The 19,420-nt window shown below is 46.8% G+C and overlaps 1 protein-coding gene across 5 annotated transcripts in view; it reads right to left on the reverse strand.

Moving 5' to 3' along the window:
- myo18ab (myosin XVIIIA b) overlaps window positions 1–19,166 on the reverse strand; it is a 96,925-nt gene extending 77,759 nt beyond the window's left edge. For 3 of the 5 annotated variants that reach the window (XM_079354715.1, XM_079354714.1, XM_079354713.1), the window contains exons 1-2: window positions 18,977–19,166; window positions 15,772–16,898 (exon numbers count right to left, since the gene is read on the reverse strand). In XM_079354715.1, the coding sequence (XP_079210841.1) occupies window positions 15,772–16,791 (1,020 nt within the window). In that variant the 5' untranslated portion in view covers window positions 16,792–16,898; window positions 18,977–19,166. The remainder of the gene's footprint in view (window positions 1–15,771; window positions 16,899–18,976) is intronic. The other 2 variants (XM_079354717.1, XM_079354718.1) reach the window with 2 other exon arrangements.
- Window positions 19,167–19,420: the final 254 nt, after the last annotated feature.

Genomic DNA, 19,420 nt, shown 5'->3' on the forward strand with positions numbered 1-19,420 from the left:
GTCACTACCACAAGAGGAGAGCGACCCCGCGCGACATCATCGGTTCCTCGAGCACAGTTTGAGGATGAATGATATTTTTGAACCGATGAAGTTGTGATGATGTGTGCGTGAGCAAACGATGATCATGCTGTCATCTTTCTGGTGTTTGACACAAACGGTCAGGACCTTTCCTCAGGCGTGGTATCAGAACATTTGGATGGATTGAAAACCTCACACCTCATATTTTTAATTTGTTTCTACTTCTTCCATCCACCAAACATGAGGACGTGTGTGTGATTAAATCCATCTCAGCTGCAGCTGAAGCAGTGCACCTCTGCCTTCTGACCACAAGAGGGAGCAAGAGGAGCGGGATCAACTCCACACAAAGCCTCCTTTATTTCCCTGCGGCTGCCATGACTTCCAGAGAGGAAACGTCCTGGAGGTATCGATGCACTGCTGACTAAGTGTGCAGCGAGATGAGCAGAGTGACAGCTTGAATCCAGTTGAGGAGGAGGAGGAGGAGGAAACAGACTGAAGCTTGAAGAAGAGGGTGGGGTGAGAAGGGCGAGGATAAAAATGCAGTGATGTAACAACAGAGTCAACAACGACTATGAACGGAGAGGAAGTGTGTACGACGGAAAGAAGCTGCTTAAAAAAAAAAAAATCAGCTGGAGAGGAATGTGGACGTCAGTGTGAAACTTTCCATGAAAGATCCTGAAAGTTCAGTCCATGAGGAAACTTCATCTCTCACTCTCTCTCTCTCTCTCTCTCTCGTCCTCACAGTGTCTTTCAACTCTCACCCTGTTGGATTTGGATTTTTGCTTCAGCCTTCATCGTGAGAGCAGCTTCATTTGTGTCCCACACGATGCGTTCAGGCACAGCATCAAGTGTAGGTCACCAGTGTTTTGGTGGCACTGAGAGCTTTACGAATAATCCCCGCTCGTAAACTCAAAGAAAACAGACAGGAAGGGAACATTTTAAAGCGCTCAGTCACTGTCAAACTGAGAAGATTAGCACGTTAGCATTTGTGCCAACTCACTTTGATGGAAGTGAGCAGGAGACCTCGTCTCTCGAGTAGACGCAGCTCCCCCGACCTTCATCCAGCTGATCCGACTGTGTCGAGCACACAAACACCGCCGTCCTCATTCAAACACGGCGTGCTTCGACCTCCGCCTCAGCGGCGAGGAGGTGTGGACCACGTAACGCAAGGAGGAGCACACAGGAAGGAGCGTGTTATCCCATCTGCTCTTTACTAAAGCCTCTCCAGAGAATCACATACAACATAACGATTGATTGATAATAACACTCTCCACTGCTCCTGCACATTTTACTTCCCAACAAATCCACATCACTGATGTTGCTTTTCTATCTCGCCAAGCACACTCAGCCGCTCGCAAATAAAGACGAAGGCGTCATAGTTTTCTGATGACGCCCGAACTCACTCAAAGGACTTTAAACATGTCTCCAACATGTGACATTCCTCTAATGCATCCTGCAGGACGGTAATACCGTCTGCTGTGAGGGATCAGCAGATAAATCCACACACACACACACACACACAAACACACACAGATTAGACCAAAATCCATTCAATCATATTTTGCTGCTAACAGGACCTGATGTCATCTGTGCCGCCGTGTTGACGTGACTGAACATGTTTATGAGGGACACACTGATTCTCCCAGCTGACCGAGTGCCATCGCTCAGTCAAACACACACACACACGCACACACCCTCATGATCACACTGTCCCAGGATACATCCCCGCCTCTTTTGAAACACTTTTACTACATCTAGAGGCTGACATGTAGACTTTAGAAAGCAGTGCAGAAATGACACACGTTGTGTTTCGTTGGCAGACAAAAAGGTTTCCAAAACGTGACGCTCGTCTTTGGTCCTCTTCAGAAACACTGGACACTCGAGATAACGTGCGAGAGGATGAAGGTAGTGGTGGAGTTTTTCTGACAGTTAAGGTTACAGCCGAGTCAGAAATCCAGAGAAGAAGAAGAAGAAGAAGAGGGGATCAGCGAGCTCAGGCTTCACCTACAGGAGCAAATCAAAACTTGCTTCAAGCCTTCAAATTCCTGACATGTCATGACTGCTGCTTCTCTCTCACACACACACACACACACACACACACACACACACACACACACACACACACACACACACACACACACACACACACACACACACACACACACACACACACACACACACACACACACACACACACACACACACACACACACACACACACACACACACACACACACACACACACACACACACACACACACACACACACACACACACACACACACACACACACACACACACACACACACACACACACACACACACACGAGTTAAGATTAAGAGATGAGTTGAAAGGGAAGTAAACAGTGTGGCTCGAGCATCCAGCCTTCAGTCCTCCTTACAGGTTAACATCTACACAGATGGAGCTGTGTGTGTAAGTGGTGAAGTGTGTGTGTGTAAGTGGTGAAGTGTGTGTGTGTGTGTGTGTGTGTGTGTGTGTGTGTGTGTGTGTGTTTTATGCTCGAGTAAACTCCTTCACGTCTCGCGTGTGTTGCAGGATGGCAGATGTAGGTCAGACAGGGTCTATAATGTCTTTGTGTCTCGTGCACATGTGATGCTCACAGAAACGGCACACACACACACACACACACACACACACACACACACACACACACACACACACACACACACACACACACACACACACACACACACACACGCACACGCACACGCACACGCACACGCACACGCACACGCACACGCACACGCTCAGGGAGTCTAAGAGTCTGCAAACACACGACCGCTCTGAATCATTCAAGGTTTTTCGGGAGAGGAACCAAAGTGCTTTTATGACTGGATATTTACATTTGTGTGACGTCTGTGAAGGGTTTTCTCTGAACGTCACCGAGGCGAGGTCTCAGAGCAGACTGTTTTTGGTCCTTCTTGGCTGAACAACTCGATCAGGTCCAGCTTGACTGGAGCAGCCGCTCCACAAGCCCCTCTGGGTTCCACTGGCTTCATCAGCACATCTGGGTTTTTTTTTGTCTTAAATAATCATATGCTCGTTTTTTTTCATTTGATGTATTTTGTTTGATTTAAGGGCATGAAATAAATACAAGTTAAAGACACGTACTACATGTGACATAACATGAAAGGCTGGAATCTGTCCGAGCACGTTTACAGATGAAGGCGGAGCCGACACTCAGGAAGGAATGAACTTTGACCTCGACCTAAACTGTCTCAAACCGGAGCGAGCTCGCGAGCGTGAACGCTCCCTGACGTCACCTCTCATCTCTGTCCTATCTTTTCTTTGACATTGAACACATCACAAACATTCATGAAGACCAGCGCAGCCACGGAGGATTCTTTTACTCGTTTCAGTTTCTCATTTCCTTGATTTAAGACACATTATACAAAACGACTGTTTGTTAAACGAGCTAATTACTTCACTAACACTGATTTTTATTTACAATTCAAGTCGACAGCGATGTTTTCCAGCGCTCTTCTAACCTCTGTGTTTTCTTGTTTGGCTTCACAGGAAGAAAAACATGATGACAAAGATAATTTTTCACATTTTGGACGAATAAAGTTTTATTCTAATGATTAAAAGGAAACTTCAGTTTTTAACTAGGACTGAAATATACTCCGATTTCAGCAGCTACATGCTGCATTATAACTGCAGGCCTGAGCTCATGGCTCCACTCAGTCAATACATTGACTTTAGAGAGTCGAACAGCGTGTTATGTGAATAATAAGCATCCCTGCTCAGTCACTGTTAGTTATGTTCCCAATGGTGCAGCTAATAAATACGCTTATACATTCAAAGAGTCAGCTGCTCAGTGTGTGTGTGTGTGTGTGTGTGTGTGTGTGTGTGTGTGTGTGTGTGTGTGTGTGTGTGTGTGTGTGTGTGACAGCAGCCTGGGGGCTCAGGTCAGCTCACATAAAACACTCTCACTGCCCTGTTTGCTCAAACAGAAACTCAGCAGCAGATAAGCTGAGAGCCACTGGTCACAGCTGAGAGTGTGTGTGTGTGTGTGTGTGTGCGTGTGTGTGTGTGTGTGTGTGTGTGTGTGTGTGTGTGTGTGTGTGCGCACGTGTTGACAGGCTGATGGCTGATTGTGTAACTCTGGCACGTTGACTTTCCCCTAAATGTGCAGATATGATAAACGTCAGCAGAGTTGGTACGAACAGAAGACCCTCTTTAAACAAAGGTGTGTGCGGTCCAGGTGAAGCTCCGCCCCCGGCAGCCTGCGAGGAGTTTGGTCTAAAATATCCCGACACGATTGGTTGTCTCACCTTCCTTAATCCAGGCTGAGTACCAAACATGTCTCACTGATCAAACAGACTCAACCTCTAGTGCCATTTCCTCCCACATTCAGCTCAAGATGTAAATAGCACCAACATCCTTCCGACGTCTCAGAGGGGCGTGCTAACGGGACTTCCTGCGCCCTCTGACCTCCCGCCGCCCGACTTTGAAGTGTCAGCGGTCACGCTGCAAATGTTGCCCGGATCGTGGAGACAGGAAACGGCTTCATAAGATCCTGATAACAGGACTGAAGTGTGTCATGAACGCCCCCCGATATCCTTCTCCATGTGTCCACGTGTGCGTGATGACTTCCCGTTTGTCCTCATAATCAATAATACACGATCAGAAGACAGTCTGCACATGAACAGCTAGAGGCGGAGGGGATGTGACAGAGTCAACAATGACGCACAGTTCAGTTCAGATAAGCTGACAGACCAGAGTCAGCAATTATGTAGGATTTGTCCTTTCCACTGCAGAGGGACAAACATGTCTGAAGAGAGAGAGAAAAAAAAGAAACTTCATGGAAACAAGTGTGGCATCTGTGCTCTGAAGGAAATGTTGGACTGTGATTACTTTCATGAAGCTGCCGCTCATGTAAGCAAACAGAAGATTAGCAAACATCTGTGGAGCGGATCAGCAGCAGTAATACCAACACATTTTGTTTTGATTGCAGAGGATCTTCGCTGGACAGATAAAAACGTTCCTGTCTTCAGTCGTCTGGTTTGACTCGGACTTAAAGAGAGAAAGCGTCTTGCCCAAGGGCACATGTGGCTGCAGGAGCTGGAGCTCGAACCCCGGACCAGGTCGAGGGACAGCCGACTGTACAACCTGATCCACAGTGACTGCAGTGTTCAGACACCTCCAGGAGCCTCAGGTCGGTAAACAGACGACATGTGAGAGCAACATGAAGGTTTGTGTGGATGTCAGGGGGACGCTGAGGAGCCTCTGAGCAGGAGATGGACTTATTTGCTGCCTTCTGTTCTTCTATTTGCAGTCTGAGATCAGGCCTGTAATTATCAGACTGAAGAGCAACTCCCTGTTTGCCATGTTTTCCCATGTGGAATCAATCTGAGCGCGCCCAGAACATCCAGTCTGCAGGGCTCGACACACACCAGGACTTTATTCATCATCATCCGGATTTAAATACACCATGTCCTCTGCTGTGATTTACAAAACTTCACTTTTGTCTGAGTCCGTTTCTAATCGACAGTTTTCTCCCATCACCCCACTGCAAACACAAGTCAGGAGAGTGGCTGCGTTACCATGGAAACAGCCAGGTGATTTAGCTGTGTCACTGTGCCGGGCGTGCAGAGAAAGGAGAGTGCTGACAGTGTGTTTTCAGTCAGCTGCAGTCAGCACACACACACACACACACACACTAACTCTCTCAGACACACACCCTAACATACATACACACACACACACACACACACACACACACACACACACACACCCAACACGCGCACATACACACACTAAATCTCTCAGACACACCCTGACACACACACACACACACACACACAACCTCACACGCACACTTACCACACACACACACACACTACCAAACACACACACACACACTATCGCACACTACCTCACACACTACCACACACCCACAAACACTAACAAACACACACACGACCACACACTAACAAACACACTCTCTCTCTCTCTCTCACACACACACACACACACACACACACACACACACACAAATTCTGTGACATAATGTTAAAGAGTGTGTGAAAAAAGAAGCCTAATGGGGAAAAGAAAAACATGATGAACAAAAGGTCAAGGGTCAGAAATGGGCGAGCCGACCAATAAGCTGACAGCTGGGATCAGTACCAGGGCGGACCCGTCCGTCCATCTAAATGTTGTGTCGTCACATGTTATCCATCACACGGCTAAGAGGGAGAGCAGCTGCTGAACTCGTCTTTGCCCCGACACGTCTCTCCTCCGCTCTCTTCTCTATTATTCATCTGGCCTGCAGCATCACTCTGAATTATTCAGCAAAAGAAAAAAAAAAAAGACAGAGCAGGGGAGACACCCGACGCCTCAGCAGCAGACGCACACTGGAGTCTCCTGAAGCTGCAGGGAAGGTCAGCGTCAGGTCACATGACCTTAACAAGCCGACGGAAACAACAGGGAGTGTGAGGTCGGCACACGTTTGTTTGAGGAAAAGAGCCGTCATGTAAATGTTAGCTTAATAAACATTTATTAAGCAAAATAAGATTAGATCTTATTAGATCGATGAGGCATAACGGTCGTGACCTCACATTGTTTCACTTCTCTCAGCTGCATTAACTCTTCAAACTTCATATAAACGGAGTTCATCTGTAAAGATTATCCCGCTGAATGAAACAGATACGCATCAGAAACGTGTGTTTGACACAGAGATTATTTTCTGCTATGATCCAAAATCCAATGAAAAAAAAAATCTAAAAGGAGAATTTTCCATCCTCCATCCTCCATCCTCCCGTTCCATCCTTCCAGGTTGGCCGACAAAAATACGTCATCACTTTTCCAGTCACAAATGAGTGTTGAGAGTGGTCCGGTCCGGTCCGGTCTGGAGGAGCCTGAATCTAGTCCCAGAGGGTCCGAGCTCAAACTGGGGCCGGGTCGGACGCTATGTTCTGCTCATGTCAAAGCAGTGTCAGCTTCCATAGAGCGTGTTGATGAGCGTTCATCACAGGCGCTGAAGTCTCTCTCACGGCTGCAGCTCTGCTTAATCCCAGTCTGTGGAAGGCGCGAGGATTAGCTCCCAGCATGAGCCGCACTGGAACATCTGGTGGAGACTCTGATCGGGCCACTTGGCTCCGAGCGGCCCGGTGAGAGCTGAATAAGTGGGAAAGAGGATTAAGAGCCCAGCAGTGTCGGGTTAACCTGCTTGTTTGGTGATTCAGAAGCATCGGGCTTAAGATCCTCTGACGTGACGGCTGACTAATGACACACACACACACACACACACACACACACACACACACACACACACACACACACACACACACACACACACACACACACACACACACACACACACACACACACACACACACACACACACACACACACACACACACACACACACACACACACACACACACACACACACACACACACACACACACACACACACACACACACACACACACAGCACACTTGAAGTCGTCTGGCTCTTTCCTGTCGATCATTCGAGCACCGAGTGAAACAATAATGGTGTTCTGAAGTGACTCGCACGGCACCGCCGGTCAAAGTGAACAACCCGCTGCACACCCGCTCTGTAAAGGGTCCAGATATGTCCCCACAGTGACAACCAGCACGTGGACAGGCAGCTGCTACAATGTAAACTCTGTACCGTACAGCTGCGTCAGGAGTAACGCCGCGGCGTGTGTCATGGCAGCATGTTGAGCAGCATGTCTTCCTTTATGTTAGACAGAAGAGCGGATAGAGAGCTTGGGGAATGACATGCAGTAAAGGTTGGATAACCACTGGGCCACCCAGTGCATGTGACCTTTAAGGTCAAAACTAGACTGCGTGTGCACATCGCAGTTTCAGTCCTGAAACGACGTTTTGTTTTCGGCCCGTTCTTTAAAACGACGCTCAACAAACCGGTCGCTGTCGCAGCGCGGCTGACGTGGTCACATCGTCAGCGAGAGCCTCCACCTGACAGCATTCTTTTGACAGTTCTTTTCTAGTGTTACTGACCTGCATGGGAAGACTTCAAACTATGTGTGTGCGCCCTTTAATTCTCTCACGCGTTCGTTTGTTGTGCGCTCGTGTGTTCACTCTGGTTCTTTAAGTTTCACACTCAGATTTACCGTCAGCAGGTGAATTCTTCTCATTTTCTATTTCTGTCCCAGAGTGCTTCAGACTCCTTTAATAAACATGTCTGATGTATTTTTAGACAGCCACCCTGAGGTGCAGCTGCGATCTGTCTGCCACTAATTACATCCTGAAGTTGGCACATTGTTTCCGCATTGAGGTGATTAAAACAGATTAAGTGTGTCTGTGTGTGTGTGTGTGTGTGTGTGTGTGTGTGTGTGTGTGTGTGTGTGTGTGTGCGTTCCTGTCTCCTGCTCGTCTGTCCACACTGCTCTCTGAACTCTCAGCTCACTTCCAACACTAACTCGAGAAGACGTCGCGTCTTATGCTGCAAAACACGAGAACAAACACAAATAAGGATCTTTTCTCGAATGTAGGATGATAAAAGAGAGCAAGGACAGCCACCAAGTCATGCAACAGACGTGTGCTACTCGTGTTGTCTTGTTGGATCTTCCTGAACCCAACTTCACTTCCATGTTTCACACATTGTCCCCTTTAGGGACATTTCTTCATCATCTCGTCTGCTCTGCTGGCCAGTCAACAGCCGCTCTCCTGACAAGCTAACGAGCATGTCTTTGGTCAGAGCGCGCTCCACACAGAGAGGCTCCTGTCAGGCCTCCTCGCTGTGACGGGACAGAGCTAACCCGTGCATCACCGTGCAGATTAGAAGCTGCTATGAACACGATGACACTTCGATCATATGGCTGCTTTCAGTTTGTGCGTGGTATCTGTCCCTGTCAAATCAATCATGACTGTTACAGGTTATGAAACTCTGAAAGACGTCAAACCTTCAGGACTTCTTTTGGATCTCGCACTGAGTTAGCCGTTGTCGTCCACCGCACAAATGAATAATCTGCTTTAATTTAAAACAGTTTGACTTTGAATTCAAGCGTGTGTTTATAACCGCTGCGTGGAAACACACTCGCGCTCCGACCACATCACACATTCTGACTGCGGTCTGTCTCAGCACGGCCCCGAGCGTCGGCTCCCATTCTCCTCCTCGTCTTTTCAAGCTTTCCAAAAGATGCCAAATATGTCTTGCATGTTTTCTTTGCAGAAAATACTTCACAACACGCTGTGGGCTTTGAATGTTTTCATGCAATGGAAAAACTAAGTAGCTTAAGGACACACGCAGCGTCGTTTCTCTCTCCGCCAATGAAACGGAACGAGACCTTTCATACAGAACTACGCTTGAAAACATCAACTTGTCCTAATGAAGTCTTGAACATGTGGTCACATATTGCTCACAGTTTCCTGCCCTTTCCAATTTTCTTTCCGGTCTCAGACTGGAGGCAGAGAAGGACAGGATGTTGGTGTCAACAGCACACAGCGGCTAACTATGACACGATGAGAGGAGCAGAGGAAATGTGTCTGACTGAGAGGATCTAACACGCTGGAAGAACTCAAGGCTTGCTCGAGCTGCAGCTTCGAGCCGACTCTCTGTTTGTGCAGTAGTGCTCATAACATGAAGATTAACGTTCTTTGTTTTCGTCTGATACTGAAGTATGTGATACTTGAAAAAACCTCGTCCCGCTGCTTTCACATTCACACCACAGCACTCCGCAGCTCCTGATGTCTGCTGTAATGACAGGAATCCATCGTTATTATGCTTCTATTCATACGGCTGCATATGAAGAACGGACAGAGAAAAAAGCCCACTGGGAGTGAAGCCACAATACCGAGAGCTCCCCCTGCTGACGGGCTGCAGTACAGGTCATAAGCCCCGCCTCCTTAGCGAACGCAGATCGGACGTGTCATATCATAAAATCCAGATGCACGACAGGCAAACTTTGTGTCATGACAGACATCATGCCCTTTGTTTGTGATGGTTAGTAAGTCATGCTTTATTATGATTGACAGCTCTGTTGACCAATAGGACTGAATCATGTAAAAAAGGATGCAATTTAGTAAGACTTAAAATGGACAAACAATGTCTTTATGAAGTACATCCACAGACGTAAAGTCCACCCCCCCTCCCCAAGCCTCAAAAACGTCCTTCCTCCCATAAGAAAATCCCGGGGGGGAAAGGGTCAGGAAGTGGCCTATTTGTTCCAAAGAAGATTCCACAAATACCAGAGTGAGACCTAAAGGGAGAGGCCTGCTTCCCGTTGTTTCCAGTCAGCCTGTTAAGACAAGTAAAGATGGCGTCTTGCTTCTTTAACCTCCTCTTTCACGCCGTCTTTCTCTCACGCTCCAGTCCCCCCCCCCCAGCAGATTCCTTCTGCAAGACTCAAATAGTTTGGGGCACAAGTCTCCAGCAGCTTTACAAGCTGACTTTAAGTATTTCCATACTGTATATTATCCTAACTAATAGGCTTATAGTGAGTGCAGTTTGGAGAATATATGAAGTTCGAGGAGGATGCATACTTCCTGGAGGTAGGAGGTCTTTTAATGCCCTCTGAACTTGTGTGCAGCTTTCATCCGACGACTCCACCACCACGAGCTTTTAAATCGTTTTATTTGTACAGTTGGATTTAAACGTACAGGATGTGAAGTCTGCGACTCTCAATCCAAACATATATATTTATATAACAATAACAAAGGATGACGCAGAGGCTCGCGGGGAATCATGGGAGTGATTCTCTCTGCGGTCTGGTGGGTACGCTGAGGTCAGCATGCTCTCTCTGTTTTTAACGTCTTCATTTAAAAGGAGCAATTTAATCAAACCATGAAAATGATACAAAAATATTAACCTCTACTCTGTCATCCTTTGTGTCGTGGTCATTTTCAGAAGGAGTTTTTTGCACTCGAGACGTAGCACACTGATTATTTTGCAGACAAAAGTTTTAATGTAATCGAGGCTTCCAGTGGATATACAACTGAATAATAGCCTGCCATGTGTCAGGAACCTCTTATTGTGTTTGTTTGTTGTCATGCCATCAACAGGTGCAGATTAACACTCAGTCGTTCTCAAGAAAGAAAATGTGCCATAGCTCCAGGATGCTAGGCGAGGTAGCTAGTTCATACCTATGATTCATTAGCATAAGGTTTGGTTAATACGAGCCCTAACAGTGGGTTCAGAAGGCAACAAAACAACAACAACGACAACAACAACAACAACAACAACAACAACAACAACAACAACAACAACAACAGCAATCCAGGAAGCAGCTGCCAGAGCAAATGTAAGATGAGCAAACAGATTGGTGCTTTTTGTCAGAGTAAACAATGAGCTCAGTTTGATGTAAACGAAAGCAGACATGAAGATTGTTCAATGAGCTCTGATCAGTGTGTACCTGGGAATTCAGGTACGACTACTCGCAGCTATTTCAATGGTCTGATTGTTAACACTCCTAATGGGAACAGAGAAGGATGAAAACAGGAGGAAATAACCTTAGCATGTGTTAGGACTGCTCTTAAATGTCACAAAACAATGGCTGCAGAGTGATCCAGTCTGTGTGCGCCAACGCCCTCCAAAGATGACTTATCCGAAAACAGGCAAAAGATCATCTCCACTGTGATCGACTCTTTAGCTGTGCTGTCACTGATCGTGTTTACCTTGTAAAGAATCTCTCCCCCCACTGACACCGGTCATACTTCTCTTATCATCCAAAAAAGTCTGAAATCTGTAAGAAATATGGAGGACTGAGGAAATTGTTCAGGGCAGAGAAGTTTGAGAGGGCCAGAATCAAAGTGGAAGCGAGTTAAGTCCGAATGACTTCCTGAATGGGCAGAAACAACAACCATCACGCCAAAGTTAACAGGCAGCGCTGAGGGTGCACACAGCCGAAGGGAACACTTCAAGGAGAGAAAAGATGGATGTGCTTCAAAAATGTCTACAATTACAACCAGAGAAGAGTGTCTGCAGTGATTGGATTCAAAACAGAACGATTCATGACGGCTGTGCTGTTTCATACAAAGAGGTGGTGTTTACAGACAGCTCGAAGAAGACGTTCGTCTTCGTGTTCACCTTTAACACAATGACACACGCAACTACATCAGACAGAGTAAAAGCCTGGAGGAAATGTCTGCATGCTCTCAGCACAGTGATGAATGCTGCACATCCGGTTTTACAGGAGCCAGTCAGTGACCCAGTCCTGCAGCCTCTGCTCGAAACTGGAGGCTGTTTGGCTTCTGTGCAGGCAGACACATTTGTTTATTCTTCACTCTTGCTCTATTTGGATGAGTTTTGGTAAATCTTCAAAGTCTATCTGTCCACTGTATGGATTCATTCGGATGCAATCTCAGAACCCATCAGTTATATTCTCACAAACACGCATCCTGGAACAATGGCCAACTTTCCGGCTATTCTTGAGAAGCAAGTGGTAAGCCATAACCACTTCCATGACTTCCCGTTTTCCATGCGCTACAGTCCAATTAGCAACCTGAGAAGGAAGCGCGTTCAGGATCGAATGGAAGGAGGAATTCACACCTCCAGGTACGTCTGCAAAATAAAGCAAATTTCTTCATTTACTGCAACACCATCATCTGTTTCTGGAGAGTGTCACTTCACCTGAACTCAGTCACTTACACAGAGGCTTCCCTCTGGCTTACTTCAGCTGCATGAACCCCCCAAAAAGTACTGATTTGGTTTCAATGTGGGGTGTTAAATAGCAGCATTATGGTGAAGATTTGTGCTACACCGAACCCTGCCGATACACGACCAATCAACAGTACTCAGACTATAAACAGAAGAAAAACCAGAACACTGCCAATAAAAATCCACAGAGTTTTTACACGGCTGTCCAATGTCAGTAAGTTTGACCCTCAGCCAAAGAATCCAACTCTTCATGTAATGACGTCCAACACGTTCACAGAAGGAGAGAAAGCCTGCTGTATTCTTTCTATACAGCGCTGGAGTTCATTTCAGTAGCAGCAGTGTGATCACGAGGAAAGAAGGGGAACGGCTCCTCCGGCCATTCAAGAGATCCTCAGCTCACGAAAACACCTATTGTCTTCAGACATCCCGCTGGAGCTTTCCTTTTGTTTTTTTTATTGAAGAACATCCTGTCTGTTCTGGTCCTGGCGAAAAGAAAAAGGTGCATCCTGTGTTGTCTGCTTCCAAATCTTGATTAAATCTTAATGCGCTCGTGTTTGTGCAGAGGACTCCTGGCACCAGCTTTAAGTGGACTTACACAATACCAAACGACTCGGCCTGTTTCACTCTGACCGCTGCATGAATCAAACCCAACCTTTTAAAAGGAAGGATGACCTACTTCATCAATACAACTGATGCTTCTGTTGACAGCTATCAATACAAACACAAATAATGAGATATGAACCGACGTCATCAGACAGTGTTGCTCTGTGGTTCCTATCAATTTTTCTGCTGTCATCATCGAGTAGAGAAGTGTCTCCAGTCACACTGCTGTTATCAAAGTCCCAGATGAACTTTTTGACTCAGCGGTCAAGGTGAAGATTGAATCCTTTTATCAGATCAAGAAATTGAGAAATTTAAAAATATATATATTTGCTTGTCGGGAATTCCCAGACCACCTGCTCCCCTGTGAACCCTAAATAAAAGTTCAGTAAGAAATGACATCATCACATCGTAGCAGCCGAACACACTGATTGGTTCAGGTTGATCCGAGAAAGTTTGGACTACAAAGAAGAAACCGCGATAAAGGATTTCTGCTCAGCTAAAGCCAAGTTAGCCTGAGTGAGCCCTTCCATACCTCCTTATAATGAAAGTAATATTATATTCTAGAAACAACCCACGTTCAGTGAGGACAATGAAGATGTGCCAATCAGCACAGGAGACTCAACATGTAGACACAAGAGTCTACCTTCAGATGTTTTTGAGCTATAAGTGCAAGAGAACGAGAGAGTGAAAATTCACAGGACAGCAAATGTCCCATGGTGTCCCGTGAAGGACATCCAGCGGCGTTTGTCTGGTGTCTCTTGCTTAAAGATACAGAAGAGACCATGTCTGCAATTTAAACATTAATTTTTGAAAAGTAAAGAAGTCAGGCGACATCGGCTGCAGAGCTTCTGTTTTTATTGCTTATTTACAAGTTTGATAGTTTTAAATTGTAGTTCAATGAAAACCTGAGATCAGCTTCCTGTTTGAGCCTCGGTCAGGACTGAATGATAGGAGCTGTTAGTGCCTGCTGTTTAACACACACACACACACACACACACACACACACTTAAACACAAATCAGCTGTCAGACAGAGAGACTCATGAAGTTAGGGGAAGGGAAATGCATGACCAGGCGCTGCCTGAACACCTAAACAAAGCTGCACTTCCTGTTTGCTTCGTGGAAATCAGTCCTGCAGATCTTTACATGAAACAAAGTCTCCTCCAGCCAGAGGAACATTCTTCTAAAGCCTGTGAGGAACAACGACAAAGTGGGCAGGATAGAGTCACTCTCTGTGTGTGTGTGTGTGTGTGTGTGTGTGTGTGTGTGTGTGTGTGTGTGTGTGTGTGTGTGTGTGTGATGGGGTGGGGGCAGAATCTCTTTCAGTCCGACTGTGTCACAAGGACCCTTGAACCAGAGCCAACAGAGGCAAACAAACAGCCGACACTCAGATACTGTTAATGCAGGAAATGTGACACTCTGAGGATTCAAATCACGGTTTCATTTACGAGAAGAAAAAAAAAACCCACTGATAATAAACATTGATCTACACTTCACTGATCAAATATCTCAAACATTGAAAAACGTTTACATATGTTTTGACACCCAGGAACAAAGTACAAACCCAGGCACCAGGCATTATGGGATGTCGTGTTAGCATAAAAGCAGAATCTGAATTCGTAGAGAACAGTTGAGACCGGGTCACAACTCGGTTTTTATGTTTTCTTTAACCACTTGTTGGAAGTGTTTGAAGAGACCAGTTTATGTCTTCTTTTACACTTCAAACTGGGACAAGTTGGGAGTGCAGGAAGACCAGTTGATCACTTGTTGAGTACGGAGCCATGCGTGGGACCCAGACTGGGGTTTAACATCATCTCAACGAAGCAAGCCGGGCCTCTCCTGAACGTCAAGCTGTCTATGTGGTGGCTTGTGTTTACTGATGGTTCAGCATTAACAGCTGCCATGTGCACTAAAGCACCAACATACCATCACAGATGCTGACTTTGAACTGTGCACTGACAACAAGCCTGCTGGTGTGTGTGTGTGTGTGTGTGTGTGTGTGTGTGTGTGTGTGTGTGTGTGTGTGTGTGTGTGTGTGTGTGTGTGATTTCACCTTGCCTCAGTCCACTTCACGTGATGAATTCATTTGAACATTTTAAGGATTTGAGACACGTAACAACGACTAATGTCCTTCCTATCAGCTGAAGAAAGAACGAACGCTCCAGTTACTTTGTGTGTTTGTTTCTGATGTGAAAACTGGCCTTCCTGCTTGACTTTTGCTGTCAGAGGCGTTTAATGCCCCTAAGAATAACTGTATAATAACATGCACTTTACAGCACTATTATGTCAATACTGTGCAGAGCGGATCAGCGGTCGGTTGCGTAACGTTTTGAAAGAGACGGAGGAAACACGTGGGTGATTGAGAGCTCGATTGTTGACCTCTATCACAGCACACAGAACAACAAACACCATCCCGATCAGAAGCTTCCATCTGAAGTCCGAGAGACACTTTTAATAGCTGTAAGCAGTGACTGTATCCGTCAAACATTTCTCGAGAAAGCACAAACGGTGACCTTTCAGTGTTTGTGGAGACGACAGACTTACGTGTCTTGCCTCTCGGCGCTGGCCCTCCGTGTTCCTCAGCCAGCATCGGCTCAGCTCGCTCAGCTCCAGGATCGGCTGCACCTTCAGCCTCACCGTGTCGCCCGACTGACGGATCATCTCCACGATCTCGTCGCGGCTCTTGTTCTCCACGTTGCGCCCGTTTATCTCCACCAGCCGGTCTCCGGGCACCAACCCCAGAGCCAGGTCCTTGGTGCCTGCACCCGGCTCTGCAAAGTGGACCACCCGCCTGTACACGCCGCCGTCAGGACTGCGGTCCAGCATGGTGGTGCGACGCAGAGAGAATCCAAAGTCTCCGGTGTTCCGCCGCTGGAGCTCCAGCTCTCGTATCTCCGGTGCGCTCGGAGCTACGACGGCGGGCAGCCGCAGCACGGCGGGGAAGGTCTTCTCCACCACCTGAGGGATGCAGACTTTTTTGGTGGGCGGGGCTCCGACTTGCTGCTTCAGGCTGTGTTTGCGGAGCATGCTGAAGACTTTGTTCTCCACCTGCGGGGAGGGCGCCGCCGAGTTCTGTCCTGACGGCGTGGATCCCTCTGAAGGACTCTCCTCTTTGCTCCTCTGGGAGAAGGAGAAGCGTTTCATCATCTGACCCACCTGTGCCGAGTTCTGCTTGGCGAGCGATCCAAACTGGGCGACGCGGTCTCTCACCGAGTTGCGGTGTCCGTCCTGTCCCGGCCCTCCCTCCCCCTTCAGGTCGTCGGTGGAGCTGGCGGCGCTCAGCTGCTCGTCCAGCACCACGCTGCTCCGGTTGCTCGGCCCGTCGGACTCGATGTCGGTGAGGGTGAGCTCGGTGCTGCTGGCCACCTTGATGGGGATGGGATTGGAGATCTCCAGCTTGTTCTTGGACTCGCGCTTGGCCTCCCTCTTCAGGTTGAAGAAGCCGCGGCGCATGCTCATCTCCTCCAGACTGCGCAGCTCTGCGGCAGACATCCTCTCCTTCTTGTCCTTCTTCTCCTTCTTGCTCCCTTCTCTCTCCTTGTCCTTCTTCATCAGATTAAACATGGTGACAGACTGAATGTTCCCGCAGAGCGTCGCTGAATTTCCCTGCAGAGCCGCAGGCCCGGGTCACCTGTCGGGTGTTTTGGTCGTAACCGACAGGGACGAATCCCCTGAGGAGAGAGAGAGAGGAAAACTATTTCTATTCATGGATCAAATATAATACGACACTAAGCTAGCACTTTATCACAAAAATAACCAAGCAGAGAAGACTATAAAGGATACTTCTTCAAATTCAATGTCAATGAATTCATTTAGCCTGAGACATTTTAAGATACACTACCATAAACCGAAATGTAATCATATCTCCAAAACCTTTAACAAGTCGCCGTCTTTGGTTCAAGCTTCTTAAAGGCTTTACGTCTTCTCTCTATTGGCTGTAATCATAAGCTGAACACTTTTAACATGTGGACGTTTATTCAGCCTGAACACTAACTATGTGAAATCTTCTTTACGGCTGTCGCTACATGGAAGGAAGCTAAAGCATCCACATTTAAAAATGTTATTAAAAGGGTCAGCAATCTAAAGACACACTCTCTTAAATACTGATCCATCTGATTCACAGTCAGTATCACAACAAGTACAGCATCCCTCCAAAGTCAAGTCTTCGCTTTTGTCCAAACAGAAGAAGAAAAAAAAACGTCAGATGGTTCGAGCAGCTCGGCCTGTGGGGACTTAGGTCGGGAACTGGAGGGTCGTCGGCTCAAGTCCCAGTGTTAGCTGGAAAAGGTGCCAGTTCACTTCCTGAGCAGCTTGAGCAAGGCACCAACAGCCCCTCACTCCATCAGTGCATGTCCACAGGATGCAGTGTTGACATAAGAAGAAGAAGTGCTTCTTTTTTAATATGTAGTTGTGTCTCAGAGCACTATGAGCCCGTTCATACAGTTTATATTATAAAAAAAAAAAAGCATCGCTCTGAAGCACTACGGCCCAAAGACAACGTCTCCTCCCGGGACAATAAACGATCTTATCTTACCTTGACGGACAAGTCCTCACGTATCTCGCTGAAACATGACATGAGTGTGTTTCCCTGTCAGATTTAAAGCGCTTCAAACGGACGGTAACTTCTGCTTCCACCCAACATCTGGCTGCTGCACATTCTTTTACGAGACAATTGAAGAGCATCAGAAGCGACTGTAAAATAAAGACCTCCAGCACTCGTACATTACAGAGGCCCACTGGAGGAGCTTGGCAGGACCAAAACACATTCCTGGCTTCCTTTTTCTTTTTCTTTTTTTTACTGAGTCTCTGAATCCAAACCCTCAAAACTCTGTCTGTCTGTCTGCTGCAGACTGACACAAGCAGAGAGGCAGCCCTGCTTCTCATGAAGCTGAATTACACTCACTCACACACACACACACACACACACACACACACACACACACACACACACACACACGAAATGATATTGGGTATAGATGTCTGTACTCTCAGAAGTGAGATCTGTGCCTGGAAAGCATCTGAGCTGTCCTATCACAAATGAATGGCCACAGATTTAAAACCCTACACACACACACACACACACACACACACACACACACACACACACACACACACACACAGTGATAATGTGCTGTCTAATTAGTCAGAAATATTTTCCTAAAAGGTGTTTATTTTTCCAGAAAGATGACAGGCAGCTTTTGAATCATTAGCCTCCAAAAAATGATCCTAAAAATACATGATATATATATCACATTAAATGAAGGGTGTGTCCCGTTTATCTCCCTGGTGGTTGAGCTGAAAACACGGACAAACAGATGGCACATTTGAGTCCAAAAAAGCAGCGTTTATTAGCTCCTGAAGTCAAGAGGACAAAAAGCATGACAGAGGAGGCTAGAGGAGCTGTAGCTCCTCGGCTAACTCTTTTAGCTAGCTGCTGTTGCTGTTTGTGTGTGAGGGAGTCATGTGACCAAAGGACACATATTTAAATTTTTAATCCCGCAGCAAATTTTAAAAAAGACACAACCAGAATGAGCCAGCAGTGGTTCATTGTGATTGTGTTCAACTTTCCAGTGAGTAATCCGGCTAGCTAACTAGCCGGATTGGCTCCCGTCAGTCACAGCCCTCATTTTTAGGAACAACTCATCGGGATCCCGTGAATATGATCCAGGGTCGATCTCCGCTATCTTCACAATAAAAGCTGCCTCGATCACTGGGAACACACATGCTGAATAAAGGAAGAAATACTCACTGTGCTCCAGGACACCAAAGGGTGCTGTGTTGGTGGGGAACAGAAGCCGCAGACTGGTCTGAGAGCTGCTCCCAGTTCGCCTCTGGAGGATCACAGAGCGCAGAGACAGGCGGTCAAACAGCGACACCTGCTGGACGACACGCGGAGAAACAGCCGGAGCTGCAGAACCACACTGTAAGCCAGGTGTGTCCAAAGTGCGGCACTTGAGGGGACTTTTTGGGGCCCTCTACTTTAATTGAGGAATCAAAAGATTTTGGCCCGAGGCTTCATTTAGGTGGCATATTTTGTTAATTTTCTTTGTCATGTTAGAGAGGGCTGAAAGATGTTCATAAGATAGAAAATGTTCAGTGTATGTATGTTTTTTTTTTGTTTGTGTTTAACAGCTTTAATTATTTTCCACATTTTTTGTTAACTATGAAAATGAACCTCTGCATATTTTTTGCA

The sequence above is a fragment of the Symphodus melops genome, assembly GCF_947650265.1.
Source record: "Symphodus melops genome assembly, chromosome: 10".
NCBI classification, from domain to species: Eukaryota; Metazoa; Chordata; class Actinopteri; order Labriformes; family Labridae; genus Symphodus; species Symphodus melops.